The sequence below is a fragment of the Hevea brasiliensis genome, chromosome 17 (assembly GCF_030052815.1).
Source record: "Hevea brasiliensis isolate MT/VB/25A 57/8 chromosome 17, ASM3005281v1, whole genome shotgun sequence".
In the NCBI taxonomy this organism is placed as follows: Eukaryota; Viridiplantae; Streptophyta; class Magnoliopsida; order Malpighiales; family Euphorbiaceae; genus Hevea; species Hevea brasiliensis.
Genome location: NC_079509.1, coordinates 17,157,312 through 17,174,581, shown reverse-complemented (window position 1 = coordinate 17,174,581; position 17,270 = coordinate 17,157,312). Strand labels below are relative to the sequence as shown.

Sequence of the window (17,270 nt, the reverse complement as noted above, 5' to 3'; positions counted from 1 at the left end):
GGCACCGGGAATATTTAATGGGTTTTATATATTTTGCATGTCGCTGTTGACGAGGAGGAAGGTATGGGGAAACTGTAGGGTTTAGGGGTTTTAAGGTGGTGGGGACTGGGGTATCAGCAATGGCATATCTTTGCAGGGAAATTTTTGGGGTTAGAGAATAGAGAGTTGTTGTTTTTAGATTTTGTGTTGGATGAATTTAAGATTTGAATTTTTGGGGATTTACAACTTAGAACTTGTTCCTATTGGAAATTTGCTGTCAAGATTCTTTCGTCCTTGGTCTCTCTTTTTCCTATTTTCAATATATATATATATATATATAATTATTAAAATTATTTTTATTTATCACATTTAAATTTTATATAATAATTAAAAAAAATTAATTTTTTTTATAAAAATATATTAATAATACTAAATTACATTTTAATTTACGTAATTAATCTTTGTATATTTATTATATTTAGTTGAGATAAAAAATAAAATTAAAAAAATTAATATTCTTCAATTTTTTAAATATGATAAATAATTTTAAGCAACAGAAAAATTCAAATGCGACTGATTATTTGAAAAAAAATTAATACAATAGATAAAAACAAATGCAGGAAGTAATTAACAATTTAATTAAAATTATCAGTTTTTATTTGCTAATTATATTATTATATTTTAATCATATTACACAACTAATCAACTTCATAATTAACGAGGATGATGTAAAGATTATGGCACAAGGTTTACACTAGTTCCTTTAATTATTTGCTTATAATTATTGTAACTATAGTCTATAGTTGTTCTGTATGTAAAATTAAAGTACAATAAGGAATTGAGCGGAATATTTTTAATCCTAATTTTATGTAATTAAATAATATACATAAAAAATAGAAATATTATATCATAAAACATATAAAAAATTTATACAAAAAATCTTGAAAATTTTAAAAAAGAGTTTATATATTTAATAAATTAATATTAAAATATCATTAGAGAATTAAAAGCATTTAAAATAAGTTAAAATTATGTACAAAATTACTAGTTAAATATTTATATACACATGGAATATTAATGGGATGGAATAATTTTTTTTTTTTAATTTAAGAGGCTAATTTCAAATTCCATTAATATTAAATCTATTATATTTTTATATTCATTAATTATTTATATTTATTTTTCTTCGGAGACGTAAGCAGTGGATCCGTGGCGCAATGGTAGCGCGTCTGACTCCAGATCAGAAGGTTGCGTGTTCGATTCACGTCGGGTTCAAATCCCGCTTAACTTTTTTCTCAACTAATTATTTTTTAAGAACCGAACAATCGTTTACTGCGAAGGCCCAAAACGAAGTCCAAGTTTCATGTTTCTGAAGTCAAGATTGGCCCAAGGTACAGGCCCAGTACCAGGCCCAAAGGCTTACTTTTCATTCATGCTACGTGTCATCTTCATCTCCTTCTTCCCGTCCTGTGCATTGTATCGGTGTTTGTGTACAGAGTCGCGATGGAGCAATCGGAGAAAGAGGCGATGAGAGAGGCTTCAAAAGATGTATCAGCAGAGTTCAAAACCCTAATCAATGAGGAAGATTTGGATTCCCTCAAGCAATTGCAGCACCTCATGTACACAAATCTATCTCTTTGCTTCTCTAATTTTTTTTTCTCTGCAATTCGTTGGTTTCGTTGTAGGCTTTCAATTCAGATGCTTAAACAGACTCCGTAATTAGATTGCTATTGAATTGTTGTGATTTTTGCAAGTATGTGTTGTATTTTGATAATCTTTGGTGCTCAAATTGCAGATTGGGAAGGTTGCAGGATAGTAACGCTGTCTTGTCTCATTTTAACCAGTACTCTGAGCACTGCTTCGCTGAGGTTTCGAGTGATTTTTCAAGAAATACTCGTCTCTTGAGGTCTATGAAGTCTGACCTCGACTACATATTTCAGAAGTTAAGGTATTTTGGGTTCTGCTCTTGCTTCTGGTCAATTATTATTGTAATTGTTGTTGTCTTGAATGTATTATTACTTGGCTTACTCTGCAAACATTCTTGTCTGGCTATTGGGAATTTCTAGCAACAACTAGGTTATGCATTTAATTGGCAGTTTGAAATGGTCTAATTTTAATAGCCAAGGTTAGAGATTTATGCAGTGGGTTTGAATGAGTATTGAAAATGGAAAGTTGGTGGCAACCTTGATGTGCAATTGCGGAGCTGCAGCGACAGCAGAATTGAAGGAAGATAGAGGTGGGGAAAAAAAAAAAGAAGCTAGGTGCTCACACAATAGAAACAGAGAGAGACAGATTGGATGTAAATAATATTCTAAATTATTGTTCTGTTGCAGCATTAGTTAGTTAGAATTATCTGAAAACTAATTTAAGAATCTCAGAATTGCTGAATAAAGTGAGTCCATTGATGAAAATAACATCATTTGGATTGCACATTCGAGTGATCAGTGATGTATTCTGTGTATTGTTTGGAGACCCCAGTAAATATGAGATTGAAGAATGTAATTTCAAAGTTTTCTCAGTATCTCTTGTTCTGTTCTGTGGTGTATCTGGACTGACAAGGCACGCTAGAAACCTTTCTTCTAGGTAACTAAAACTGTTTTGGCCTACCTAGGATAGAAATCTGTAAAACTCCATGATGTGGCAAGGAGAAGATTTATGGGAAGTAGAGAGTGGAGACTCAAGTTCTCGCACTTCTTCTATCAAGATGTTCTTATGTGTGTAGTTTAGTTGTAGTCCTATTTAACTCTTATCTTTTGAGACTTGAATTTGTTGTCATTTGGAGGATGATCCTTCTTCTTTTGCTTTTCTTTGTAGGAGCATGAAGGCTAAAATTTTGGCTACCTACCCAGATGCATTTCCAGATGAATCGACACAAGAAGTACTCGATGGAAGACCTAACCTTGAAATGCCTTGTACTCGATAGCATTTAATGTTTCCACATACATTTGTTAATGGTGTCCTCAGTGATGGGAAACTTCAGGAGAGCACACTAGATTGAAAATTTATTATGTCTATTATTATTATTATTATTATTATTATTGAGAAATGTTGGGAGCACAAGGAACATAAAATGTTTAGTCAGTATGCATGAGATGCATTGCCATTTGCCTGGACGATGGTTGTATCTGTTAAACGCAATTATGGAAAATGAGAATTAGGCTCTATTGCCCACTGTGTATTTGCAGGTTTTCCCCTAGCTACAGGGCAAAACCATCCCATTGTATCTTTGTTTTGCTTTGAGCAAAATTTTATCATCCTTTCTATTGTTTGCTGTGTGGCATTTATCCTGCCTGCTTGCGACACTCATATCCTCATGAGCATCTATTTTGTTTCATTTTTGAAATAGATTTTAAGCCCTACGGTGTATGCTGTGTAGTGGTTGCCTTTCCATCAATTCAACCGACTGGCAGAGTTGATCAATTTTTTGTTGGGGGGAATTTTATTTGTGGTTTCAAATTCATGCAAAGTGGCTTCAAAGTTTGTAGAAATTGATGAATTTGAGGCACTTTATTTTGGTTTCTACTGCTTTTTGCCATGAATTTGGGGCACCTTTTGTTGAAGTGCATTTCTAGAGAATTTTTGAGGCCCAAATGGGTTTAGGCATATATGCATTTTTGAGATTCCGATGCATTGTAACGTTCTTGTGATACCTCTTCTTGGAGGAAGATTTTTTAGAACAAGGGATAAAATTAGGCCTTCTATCTATCTGTCGCAAACTGGAGATGTACATTACACCAACATATGGCTCAAGCAATCCCAAGAAAAGCAAGCAATCTTTCTTTTTTTTTTAATGATGTCACTAGTTAAATTTTTGCACAACTCATTAAATTAGTTTCTTAGAATTTAAGAAGGAAATTTTCATTTTATAGTCTGGTCCCAAGACTTGAATTCCAGTAAACAACGTAAACAACAAATTCACTTATAAACTAAAATAATTTTTATAAAAATAATTTAGTTTAATAAATTCTTTCCGCAATTTAACTAAGTTAATTGTATAAAAATTTTATTTCTCCTACATTACCAAATGCATTAATTGGAGAAGAAAAGTTTTATTTAGAGTTGCAAATTGGGTTGTTCTTGAAAGAAAATTTGCTTTAAGAATTTAATCTCTGAAAAGCAAAGACAGAGAGAGGGATCCAATTATCGAAGTGGGTGTGTGTCATAGGCAGTCAAGTCCTTTTCTGAGCCATGAACGTACAGTGCCATCTTCTTCTACTTCTTGCTTCCTCTTTCTTCCTTGTTAAAGTCTTGGAGTCACGCGTTCTCTCGCTCACTCTCTCTCTCATGCAATTGCCCTCCTTTCTTTATCATGCGAAAAACATATATAAACAAACCTGCAGTACTATGCCCACATACAAGAAGCAAAGGAGAGAGACAGAGAGAGAACAAAAATGGTGGGGGGCTCATCAACAAGGAGTGAGAGTGAGAAGGAGAAAACCAAACTTAGAGAGAGACAAAGAAGGGCTATCACCACCAAGATCTTCCATGGCCTTCGTAGACATGGTGGTTACCACCTCTCTCCTCGCTCTGATATCAATGAAGTCCTCCGGGAGCTCGCCAAAGAGGCTGGCTGGGTTGTTGAACCTGATGGCACCACCTACCGCTATAAGGTACGTACGTACCCATCGCTTTTGGCTGCTCGCTACTTGGTTAATTATCTTGTTTTTTATGTGTATATATAATTCTGTTTGCTTTGTTTTTCGAAGCTTCTGAACCGCTGCCCAACTTGTGGTGCCATTCCATTTCCACATAATGTTACTACTAGCACCACCGCAACACCCACCACCAGTAGCACTGTCTTTGTGGGAGGAGGAGCTGGAGAGTGCTCAACCACTGCATCCCCTCGCCGGATTGATCCCACCATGATGTTGACTGGCAGTAGCAGTAACAACAATAACTATGGAGAGCCCACTACCACCACCACCGCCACCGCTACCTCCTCTGCTTATATTTGCAGTGATGGCTTTGGTGGTGATGTTGATATCCCTCTTGCATTCTACATGTACAGAGGACTCACAGCTGGTGGGCTCAACCAACCGTCCACCATGGAGGCCCGAGGTGGAATGAAGGTGGCCGGTCAAAGTCAGCAGCAGCAGCAGCAAGGGACGTACATGCAAGAGGCGAGGGCATCTAACCAGAACACGCCTGTGGGATCACCTCTGCAGAAGTTTGGATAATTTTGAATTCCGAATTTGCCCTCATCTAACCAAGGTTTACATATATACATATATTTAAATGTTTTTCATTTCTTATTTTCAATTGGTTTATAAATATTTATTTTTATTTTTATTTTTATTTTTTTGCCTTAAAGACTATTTTTCATCTTGCACAACATATTACACTCTTCTACATATAGTTATTGACACCAAATTAAGGCTATTTTCTTAAAGAGAAAGAGATCATTAAGTTTTTTCACTTCTATAATTATTTTTTTTATTGAAATTCATAATAATATTTTTATATATTACATTTTTGCAAATATAATTACTTTTATTAGAAAATCAAATTATAAAATAAAAATAAATGAATAGAAAAAAAATATAAAAGCATTAAATAATTTTTATTTTTTGTAACACTATTTTCATAGTAAAAACTGAAAACACAAATTAATTAATTTGTAATTTTAACATTCATTTAAAAAAAACTTTTATTATTATTATTATTATTATTATTATTATTATTATTATTAAACACATCATTTTGTTATTATACAATATATTAATTGTAAAAATATGAGCACTTTGTAATATGAATAATTAGAAATAATTATAGTGTAAATATATTTTTAAAAGTGCTATAAAAGATTTATTTAAAAAGTATTATACATGAAATATATATTTTTTCTTTAAAATAAAAATTAATATGACATGATTGTTTTAATTCAGTTAATACATAAATTTGCTTTTTGCACTTTTAGTCTATTGTTTTGTCGCCTATACTTTTGTAATTATCCATAATTCATATAAATTTGGTGATTAAGATTTGAGAAATTTTTATATTTAGACTCCGTTTAGTACACCAAAAAACATATTTTTTATATTTTTTAATTTAAAAAAATGAATTAACATAGAAAATAATGGGTCAATGTAAAATATTTTTTTAATGTAATAAAAAATTAAACTATTTTTAAAAAAATGACTTTATTTTTTAATTTTATTAAAAAGTGAACACAAGACAAAAAAATTCTTAAAAAATATTTTTCATGAAAAACGTTTTCTATATACTATTTATTTTTCGCAATCTTAGCACTGAATTAATTGGGTTTAAAAAAATAGATAAGAAACTAAATGTAAGAATGGCCCAAGTTATCAAAAATCCGCAAATTGTTAAATATCTGGACGTAAGAAAGAAAGCTGACCAACTGCAGCTACAACTTAAAACTTCACAGCAAATCCATGGGGGGAACACCAAATCTTCAACTTGATAATCCACCATTTGATCATGTGTTTGTTCACTCATGTAAGAAATGGTTAATTTCGTTAGCAGCACTTACAACACACCTTACTTCTTCACATTAGTAAACTGGTTTTATCCCTTGTAAAGGAAACTTGGCAAAACTATTGAAACAAACATGTCAAAAACCTGGGATTACACCTGCCATGGGAGCCAATTTGTTCTTACTGAACTTTTCCTCATCATAGAAAGTTGAACAAACCACATTGCCTCCAAAGAACAGACCATCAAGATTGATCAACGCTTTTGTTTCTTCTGATCTCTAAAACCGCACAAAAATTCTTATTGCCTCATCACTGGGGAAGTTTGGTTCTGTTATCTCAAATATGAGAACCCGAGTAACTGACCCATGCAATGCAAACTCAGATCCAACTTCCTCTTATGGCTCATCATCTACCTCACCAGGACCCATCTGACAGAGAGCAATTGTCAAAAATTCTCTACTCCCATTTCTTCATCAAACGCCAAGAAGAAAAACAACATTTAATTTTTAAGACAATAAAATGCCTATCATACATTGTTATTTATCATTGATGATCAAGCAAGCGTAAGAAACTCAAATGGAAATTATGTTGAAAAATCCAACTCAATGGTTAAATAAATTCATATAATGAAGGGCAGAAAATAGATCATAAATCAATTTTTATTACCATTAGAACAATCAAGGCACCAAAAGAGAAACCAACTTGCTAATCATGCAACAAAGTTTTATCAGTGAGTCTCAACTTAGCTGGGAAGGAAGCCAAACTAGGGGTGTGCGATCAGTTGGTTTGGCTCTGAGCCAAAAAAAAAAAAAGAAAGAAAAAACACAAATAACCGAAGTTTATTTTGTGAGATATTGAACCAAATTAAAGAGACTAACCAAATTGAACTCAAATAATTCAGTTTGATTCGGTCCATCGGCTTTTCAATCACAATAACCATCACTTAAGCTAGATATCCTAGCATTAATCACAGTTTCTTTCTTATCTAGTTGCTTGAGGAAACAGAGATTTGGAACCTTAATTCAAGCTCCATAAACCCAACCCTTTATTTCATCAATTCTCGACAATCAAACAAACAAATTATCACTAATTGGTACCCAAATAAATTTTCTTATCCCAAAATTCTGGTTTTTCATTTTTTAAGTTTAAAAGATGGTCAAAGTACTGAAAAACAATCAACAATATAAAATAAATTCCTAAAAAAACCCCATATTTCAATAAAAGAATCATAGGTCGAGTTTTTTTGAAGATTATACCTCCAATTGTTAATGAAATGAAGGAAGCCTTCTCTACTACTGCCAACATAAACCAAAAGAGAATTCAAAGAACCGCAATTCAAAAAAATCATCTTTTTGAATCCCTGATAAATAAAATAAAGACTCTCGAAAACCAATTCTAAATCAATTTCTTGATTTAAAAACAACAAGATTCCCTATTGCTCTAAAATTCATCCCCAAGCCCATCAAATTCTGATACATGGATTAAATTAGAAAAATAAGTAACCCAGTTGAAGAACAGCAGAATGATAGTGAGAGAGGTGAGAAGCGCACATGCGTTAGGGAAAGAAAGGAGAGATAAGACCTGCCAAGAACCTGAACAAGGACTCAAGGAGCGATCCCGCCCATAAAAAGATTCCTAAACAGGTCTGCAGCTTTCGCTTCCACTAGGATAGGCAACAGGGAGAGAGGAAGGAGAAAGAGGCACAAGAGCCGATAGATATGCTAGTGTGTGTGATAGTGAATTAATGGAGGCCAGGCCGCGATAATTACAAGGAAGGGTTGGGAGAGGGAGGCGAGAGCATCTGAATGAGAGGAAGAGACCGAACCAAATTAAAATGGTTGAGTCACATTTTTCTGTTTCCTACCAACCCTAGATAAAAACAAACCATATTTAACAGTATATATTTTATCCATCGAAGTGTAGACATATGATCAATCTTTCAAATATTTACCAATCCACACTAGCTTTAGCAGAGGCATTAAAGAGTTTCAGGGTGAAGAAGAGTCATAATCAGTCAATGGATGGCCTCTAATTTGTGATCTATGGTTTTCCACAATGGCCAATGGCTAGTTCAGCTTGAAAGAAATGGTGACACTAATCAAGGATGCAGAAATCACAGGATCTAAAAAGATTGCTGTCCAATCTTTATATTAGAACTCATTGATGTCTCATCCGATGAATTTAAGCTTTTCAGTTCAAGAAATATTACAGCTGACCACCAGCTCGATTATAGCTTAAGAAGAACATAAAAATAGTTAAGCAATAATTCCTAAGCACTCTCAAGTAAACATGGCCAAGGGCCAGTTTGGGACCGAGACCAGACAGATCAGACCCAGGCCTGTTAACCTGTCCATGGTTCTGAACCAGCGTGGAACTGCCGCCTCCAAAGATCAGGCTCAGTCTCCCCTTCAATGAACTGTGAATTGGACAGAACCCAACAGTCCAACTTGATTTGACCAAGATTTTTTTTTTTTTAAAAGGTGGCCTTACCTGCATATGCCACATGGAACACTCGGAAGAGGCCTTCCAGCCTTCCACACCCATGACTGTTGTTGCTTTATATTTTTGACAAATTTACGAATTTGCCATTCTGTCAATTTTAAACCTTTTTTTCCTCAAAATAAATTGCAATTATCGATGATGACTTTACAAGTCAAGATATAACAGGGATGAAATAAAGATTAAGGTAAATTAGAGATTCTTATGAATGTGATAAAACTAGGAGGGTTTTGATTCATTTACTTCCAAGAGGATACTTGGGTATTTTAATTATCAAAAATTAAGATCAAGCCCAATTAAATTTTAAAAATTTTTCCAATATTTCCATTTAAAGTTCCTACATGTAAAAAACACCACGTAATTTTTTTCCCTTTTATTTGCAAATATATGTCTTTTTGCTATCTTTGTAATTAAATCATACATGTAAAAAAATTCCTATAATTAATAATATATGTCCTTTGATTTTATTTTTTTTAATTTCATCTATGCATTTTAAGAAATAATTTCGGTCAGCTTGGAACCAAACCATACCCTAAACTGGAAACAAACTGGACTAAACCCTGAACACCCAGCTTGGACCGACAATGAACCGGTACCATTGGGAATCAGAATCCATCAGTCCAGTTTTACCGACCTAGAATCAGACTGTGGCCATGCTTACTCTCAAACGCATAACCGATTTGTCATAATTAAACAAGATCAAAAGCTAACCACTCATTTGATCAATCCTCAATTCCATTTTTCTCTGAAACAATGACATCAGATTCCCTACAAGTTTTTAGAAATTATTTAAAGTTGAGAAGGAAAAGCTTTTCTCAAATGACGACTGAACTTGTACCCAAATAATGAAACATTTTCAGCAGTTATAACGAATGATTCAAATTGGTTATCCACTTAAGCCTTGACATAGGCAATAAATAGCCTACCAAGGAACAAGCTAGCTGATGGCAACACCAAAACTTAATTAAGATTATCATAAGCATCAATACTTACTGACCAGCTCGTGTAAATAGCTGAAATATATAGCACTCTTGCAGACTTGCACTAAAGCTAACCACAAAAAACAATTGAAAAAAAAGCCACCATATACCTTTCAAGAAATACTTACCTACTTAATCCTTGACACAAAAAATAAAAAATAAAAACCAAAAATCTAGGCAATGTCCTAATGTTTACTTTACCTGGTGAATACTATACCAAATCTGAGTGAACACTGCAGCAACAATATCATTAATTACCAATAACCAATTCACATAAATAGCTGAATTTACCACAATCTTGTGCTGTTCCATTCAACCATTACCAAAAAAAAAAAAAGAAGCAATAATAACCATTATGCACCTCTATTGAATCACCTGACTACTTAAGCCCCGACACGAACACAATAAAGGAAGCTAGGCAAGTCCCTAATGTTTACTTCACCAGATGAACACTATACCTGATATCAGTGAACTACCTAAAACTGCAACAACAATAACAACTGCTGAAGTGCTGATTCAAATACCAAATACACTTTGGTGCTTACTTGATGCAGAGCTGCATTTTTCAGTTTTAATGTTTCCTATTCTAATTAGGATTTTATTCTAGTGTTTTCCTATTCCATTTTAGTTTCCTATTCTATTTAGGATTGTTTTTAGTTTTCCTATTTTATTAGGATAAGTTATCTTCCTATTTTATCTAGACTTTATTTAGGTTTATCTGAACCTATTTATTCTATGTATTTGAGTTAGTTTTTCAGATTTAATAATTAAAATTTCCAGTAGAGATTTTCCCTCAATTTTCACTCTTGTATGTGATTGAGTTCTTTCCTGTGAGCTTCAGGCTGCGTCGTTACAAAAGAACAAAATTGACAAAAATATCATGAAACAGATTAATAAGGGGCTAGAAATTGCAAAAATATTACTATGTTTCAATTAGTTTCCTTTCATTATAGTTTCCTCATAACATGCATACTCCTTGCATATTGTTACAGTAATCCTAATTCCCACCATTTAGATGAGATGGGTTTTCATATGACCACCCCACAAGCAGCAATTATAGTATTCAAACAACTGCACACCAAAGAAAACTAAATGCATACATACCATGTTCCTGAGCATCAAAACCCGAGTAGCTGGTCCATTGAAATTCACACTATTCACCTTCTTCTCTGTCTTTCTCTCACTGACATTCACGATCACTCCAGCTCTACGATCAGTCTTCTTTGCCATCATGGTGTTGTAATCCCCTGCTCCTGTTTGCCAAGCCCTTGTCCCTCCTTCCAACCCATCTTTGCCATCATCCTCTGTGCAGCAGTCATTTGTCCAAACGCACCAACTCCCTACCCGCCAGTTTCTGACGTCCCGACATTAAATCCATCTCAGTTACTTGGGTTTGAAGGTGACCTTGGGACAGCATTGCCCATGACCACGCGCCTCCTCTAAGCCTCTTCTCCTGAAATATTCTTGTCCCTCTCTCTTTCCCTCTCCCTCTCTTCGCTACCTCCCTGCTTTCCCTCTCCTCTTACTCTTGCCTCCTCCTCTCAAGTTCCCTCATTCTCTCGGCCTCAAATGCTTTCCTCTTCTTCTCTCTCTCCTATACTCTTCATAATCATTCAGCCTTAACGGTTCATACTCCTCGATTACCACAAAAGTGACCCCACGAACGCAGGTTGCGCATGCTCATCCGGAAGCACCGTGGGAACTGGCGCCACCGCTGGGGACATTATGGTTTTGGATGCAAAATTTTGGGCTTTCATCTTGTTTTAGGACTTTAGAATGGTCTGCGGCGTCGCCAAAGCTGCAGATGGTTTACGGAGGGTCGCCGGCGCCATCAAGATGCTGCCCGACCACCCCGTGGAGGAATTGGTAGTAGATTTATCCTCCTCTGCCCAAGGGAGATCTCCGTACAAACCACCTAACATTTTGCCACGCGGCGGTTCCACTGCTTGGTAGTGGAATTATCAAATAGAAATTTCGTAATTGGGGAAAAAATGGAGTGAATATGCTAAATTTGTGATATTTATTCGAAATTTGAAAGAATAATTGAGAAGAACTGGCAGGAGAAGGTTTAGTCCTGGAGTCCTGATGAAGCTCGAGACTCAAGCCGATGATAGGCCATCTGCAGGGCCGCCCACATTGCAGTTCTAGTTCCAAGTTTAAGGATCCGATTAACGGTCCTAATTTTGATTTCAGTCTAGATTCTATTTTGATTTTATTTAATTTTAATTAAATTTAATAGCTATTTTTAAAAAAATAAATAAATTTTCCCTTGATATCTTATATTTATTTCAATTTAAGTTTATTTTCAATCCCTGCTAAAAAATATTTATTTTAAATCCATTTAAGATTATTTAATTTAATATAATTTTTTAAATTGAATTAATAAATTATTATAATTTGCCCTATCTTTGATATTAAAACTTAATTTGAAATTGAGTTTTATAATTTAAAATTTTTTTTAAATAAAAATATTATTTTAGATATAGTTGAGAAAAGTAATTTAAAAAAAATTATTTTATTATTTTAATATTTTTATAATTAAAATTAATTAAATTTAATTTTAATTATTTTTTAATTAATATATTTAAAAAAAAATACATGAATACTAAACATGTCCTAAAGGAACTTTAAAGGAAAAGGTGACTTTTTTTTCTTATTCTACTTTTATTAAAAAAAAAAAAAAAGATGAAAAGCTTTAAGAGGTGTAAAAAAAAAAATATAGATGAAAAGCTTTGAGAGGTGTGGAGACCTATTATATTTCGGCCTCCGAGTGATATAACATAATTTTATCATTAACGTTTTAAAAAAATAATATAATATAAAATTGTTTAATAATATTTTTTATTAATATAATATAATAAAATAAATATTAAAATTATTAAAAAAATTTATTATTATTTTATATATATAATTTATTTTGTATAAAATAAAATTTTAAAAATTTGAAATAATTTCAAACTACCAATTTAGTGGTTTAAAAATCTGTAATGATGTAATGGTTATAAAACTATCAATTTATAATTTAGAACTATCATTTTGAGGAATAATCTAAATAAAAAATATAGATATAATCACACCATATAATATAAAATCATGATAAATTATTATCCAAATAAGGGGTTAATTTATTTAATTGTATTGTAACTATGGATAGTTAAATTAAACTCTATTAATATAGTTGAAGAAGAATAGATAAAGAGCTTATAACTTAAGACTTTGTTTGCTTCAATTCTAAAACATAAAAATTTGGAGAATTTAATTGAATTTCATATTTTGCGTACTTAATTTAAAAAAAAAAGAATTCAATTATAATAATTCAATTATAGGAATTGGAGATAATTAAAATTAATTTCTACCAAAATTAATTGAATTTGAACAAAACTCACGCAACAATATTTTTTAAACTATTTTATATTTATCACTGTTGTTAGTTGGTTTTTATATTTGTTAATTGTTATAAATTTATTTGGTATAAGATTTTTTTTGAAATTTTATAGAAAATTATATTTTTTTAATTTTATTTTTGAGGGTAATTTGGAAAATAAAGATAAATGAATTTTAATTTTTAAATTATTTTAAATATGAATTATATGGAATTCCATTGAATTATGAATTTTAAGTTGCGTCTTACTAAACAGTAAAATTTTTTAAATAAATTCCAAAATTTATAGTAGAATTGAACCAAATATAATGGAAAAGTTTATAATTCAATTAATTAAAGATATTCTTATATTCAAGATATTTAAAAGTCCATTTTAATGAATTAAAACTAAGAATAACTCATGGATATTAAAAAAAAAAAAAGAGTTTGCAGGTAAATATTTAAAATAAAAGAGTTTGAAGGTAAACTTAAACTACTATTGTTGAATGGGTAGAAATAAGTAATTGGGATTGAGGACCTGAAATATAAACTTTTGGCAGTCGAGCCATGTATGCAAAAACGTAACAGTGTATTCAAACTTTGGCTGCTGAATAACTACTCTTTGACGACCAAAGGTTAGCCTACCTGCAAAATTATAATTTTAAAAAATTTTGTTTAAAAACATAAAATGAAGAACCTTTTTATACGTTTCTTGTTGGCCAGGAAATAGGACTTCCGAGACTTAAACCAAGAGGATAGACCTCAACTAGAAAGTAAATATAGAGTATAAGAGTTTCCTTCTAGGTGAGTAGAAACTATATTTTTAATTTTTTTTAAAGCTGTTTAATATGCATATATAGCCATGCATCATGAAAATTATTTTGATGGCTACGTAGGTGCATAGTATTATATATAATTTATTATATCTATGAACACGAAGATGTTGCATTATGTATTTATGCTGTATATAGTAGATAATGAATGATCGATTAATTCTTATGTGATGTGTAAATCTGGGTGTGATAAATGTTATATACAATATAAAAAATGTTAATGGTGGCTAAAGTCTACGCTCTGAACATTACGTCAAAGAAAAATCGATCGTAGTCTTCATTTACACTCGCAATATTGTGGACAATTTATGAATGCATAAGTAAATAAGAAAATGACTAATTGAAGCCCTTGATTACGTTCCTGGCCTATTAAAACATAAATAATAATGATATAACTTATGAGAATTACTGATGATATGACTATCTTAAATATTAATATTTGTAATGTGTATTTATATGCTATATCTCATGTGTCTAAAAATTTAAATAAGAGTTTGTTTATATCCCTTTGTTATTTCTATACTCATTAGACTACCATCTCATCCTTTTTTAATATATCCCTTCAAAAAACGAGAAATAAAACATTTGACAAATTTTAAATTTTGAGCTCTAAGGTTGGTTGATCATTTTGGGTCATCTTGTATTATACTTTAGACATTTTATGGAGCTCATTGAGTGTGTATGTCTTTTGAAATGTCTCGTAGATGATAATAAGTATAGTGATATTATGAATTCTAAATTTGTAATAACCATGTTTACCTTTGATCTCACAAAATGAGAACATGTTAGTATGTTAAAGAATATCCATGGAAAGATGAGCCTATTTGGCATGAGATGGCAATTTATATGTTAACAAGCAATAAAATATCCGTTCGATGCTGCGGATATAATTTTTTTATTATTAAAATTTTTATAATACTATTAATAAGTAAAATTTATATGTACATATATATTAAATAAAATTATTATTTATAATTTATTATAAAAAATTATTTAATTATTTTCATTTTTCACTTAAGTAAAACATATTCATATATAGTCTAGTCTAAAAAATTATAATTCTATAATTTTATGAATTAACAAGTTAAAGTGATAATTATGAGGAATTGTTTTGATAAAAAAAATTGTCTCAATTCATATATTCATTATAATTATAGTATGATTGTTATTTAATGTACTTATTCTTAAGAAATAATCTATAATGATTAAAATAAATGTAATTATTTAAAAGTTAAAAATAATAAAAATAAATTTTTAAATTTCAATAGTGAAAAAATAGTAGAAATAGATAGAATTTAACCGATTAAAATAAGAAAAAAAAACACTTACATTATGTTTGGATAAATTTTAAGAGAAGAAATAAAATAAAAGAAAGAAATTATTTTTTATTTTTTTTATTGTGTTTAGATGAGTAGAAAATAAATTTAAAAAAGTAAAAGTTGATATTATAATCTAATTTTTTTCTTTAATATCTTATTTTCTCTCAAATTTAAACAGAAAATAACTAAAAGAAAATAAAACTTATCTTCCTTCTCTTATCTAAACAATAAAAAAAATGTATTTTCAAAATTATTTTTCTCTACTTATTTTTCTTTTTCTCTTTTTTCCACCTATCCAAACACGTTTTTAATGAAAAATTTACAATACTGTAACATAAAATTGAGTTTTCGATAGATATAAATAGCTGCGATTGATTGACTAATACTTTATATATATATATATATATATATATATATATTGCAATATTTTTTGAATGACATTAATATAAATTATTTTTAATTTATTATAATTGTTGTATTTTATAATTTCATTTTTTAAATTGTTTATTTATGAAAAAATAAAAATATCTTTTGTATTCAATTTATAATTTAATTATATTTTTTGAATTATTTGAAAAATTTTAAATAATTTTTTTAAGTGTATATTGAATAAGTTTAATTATATAAAAAAGCAAAAGGAAAGAAAAAAAAATTAAAAATTAACACAAAAAGGATAAAGAGTAAAATACTATTTTCGCTATTCAGTTTATAATTTAATTAAATTTTATTTAAATTATATTTTTAAATATTAAATAAATTTAATTAGTTAAAAATTAGAAAAAAAAATTGTAAAAGTGTCTTTCAATGACAAAACCCAGCCAACTGCAATGAATTCTTGCTCTAGATTTTGTCACGTGGTAGCCAGCAGGTAAGATAAAAGATGTGGGATAAAGATGTCTTTTTACTATTTCTTAATAACAGTAAAAATATCATGGATTTTAGTATAACAATAATAATAATAATAATAATAATAATAATAATAATAATAATAATAATAATGTTAAAAGTGTACATAAGAAGGACTAGGTATAGTGAGAATGTCTACGCTGAATCGGTTTGTTACATTGAGAAAAATGTCATTAACATCGTTAATAATAAAGTAAAGATATAATGATTTTAGAAAATAAAAAATTGTTAAAAATAATTATAAATTTAAAATTATTGCAATAATTTATTATTTGATAAAATTAATTTTTTTTTATTTTTATACTATATTCTTGTTATATATAAAAAATTTACATTTTTTTAATAAATAATTTATTATTTTATACAATATATTTTTATTTAAATTAGCAAAATAAAATTTTCTTTGCTATTTAATTTATTCGATCAATTAAAAGATTAAAACTAATAATTGAAAATTATAATTTTAATATTATATTTATAATTTTAAATTATTGATTATTCAAAAATAATTCAGAAATTACATTTATTAGATATTTTGAATTAGTAATTAAAAATTTAAATATAAAAATTAATTCTAAAAATAAGATAAATTATCATAAAAAAATTTGAATTCTATTAGTTTATTGTTTTTATAAAAAGCAAAAGTAAAATTCTTATTTTATTAATTTAATATTTTATTAGTTTATCAATATTAATGTACACAAAAACGGCTGCCGTTGTTGCCCAAGTGATTAGAAGCAAATTAGAAAACAGAGAGAAGGCTATTAGGGAGCACATTAAATGTCCTCTCCCCAGCAACTTGACAACATTGCTCCAACTTTAGAGGACGGCAACTAATCTAGAATAATTTCGCAACCATTAAGATCTCTTTTTTAGTTTTTTTTTAACCCTTATGATCCCCGCTATTTACACCATCTGCCACTCCTATTAGATTTTAATTCAACCGTATACATCAA

General features: G+C 30.1%; 2 protein-coding genes, 1 non-coding gene and 1 pseudogene across 4 annotated transcripts; 3 read left to right on the top strand and 1 right to left on the bottom strand.

The window, feature by feature from the left end:
• Positions 1-1,182: 1,182 nt before the first annotated feature.
• Positions 1,183-1,254, top strand: TRNAW-CCA (transfer RNA tryptophan (anticodon CCA)). Its single transcript has one exon. It is a non-coding gene; the product is annotated as a tRNA-Trp (tRNA).
• A 175-nt stretch (positions 1,255-1,429) lies between these two features.
• On the top strand, positions 1,430-3,150 carry LOC110638734 (kxDL motif-containing protein LO9-177). Its single transcript, XM_021789384.2, has 3 exons — positions 1,430-1,598; positions 1,775-1,927; positions 2,794-3,150. Exons 1-3 carry the CDS (start codon positions 1,483-1,485, stop codon positions 2,900-2,902), a joined length of 378 nt encoding a protein of 125 aa, XP_021645076.2. The 5' UTR covers positions 1,430-1,482; the 3' UTR covers positions 2,903-3,150.
• Positions 3,151-3,966: 816 nt separating this feature from the next.
• On the top strand, positions 3,967-5,268 carry LOC110642254 (BES1/BZR1 homolog protein 2). Of its 2 annotated transcripts, none has more exons than XM_021794237.2 (2): positions 3,967-4,589; positions 4,686-5,268. In XM_021794237.2, exons 1-2 carry the CDS (start codon positions 4,371-4,373, stop codon positions 5,154-5,156), a joined length of 690 nt encoding a protein of 229 aa, XP_021649929.2. In that variant the 5' UTR covers positions 3,967-4,370; the 3' UTR covers positions 5,157-5,268. The 2 variants fall into 2 exon arrangements, with proteins under 2 accessions (XP_021649929.2, XP_057995599.1); XM_058139616.1 differs by having other exon boundaries at positions 4,464-4,593.
• A 1,051-nt stretch (positions 5,269-6,319) lies between these two features.
• LOC110642257 (DNA-damage-repair/toleration protein DRT111, chloroplastic-like) lies at positions 6,320-12,059 on the bottom strand (annotated as a pseudogene).
• Positions 12,060-17,270: the final 5,211 nt, after the last annotated feature.

Bases quoted from the DNA above. Each gene is read 5' to 3' on its own strand.
- LOC110642254 (XM_021794237.2), top strand. From the start codon at position 4,371: ATGGTGGGGGGCTCATCAACAAGGAGTGAGAGTGAGAAGGAGAAAACC. The intron at 4,590-4,685 runs GTACGTACGTAC...TGTTTTTCGAAG, and splicing joins GCACCACCTACCGCTATAAG to CTTCTGAACCGCTGCCCAAC.
- LOC110638734 (XM_021789384.2), top strand. From the start codon at position 1,483: ATGGAGCAATCGGAGAAAGAGGCGATGAGAGAGGCTTCAAAAGATGTA. The intron at 1,599-1,774 runs GTACACAAATCT...CTCAAATTGCAG, and splicing joins AAGCAATTGCAGCACCTCAT to ATTGGGAAGGTTGCAGGATA. The intron at 1,928-2,793 runs GTATTTTGGGTT...TTTTCTTTGTAG, and splicing joins TACATATTTCAGAAGTTAAG to GAGCATGAAGGCTAAAATTT.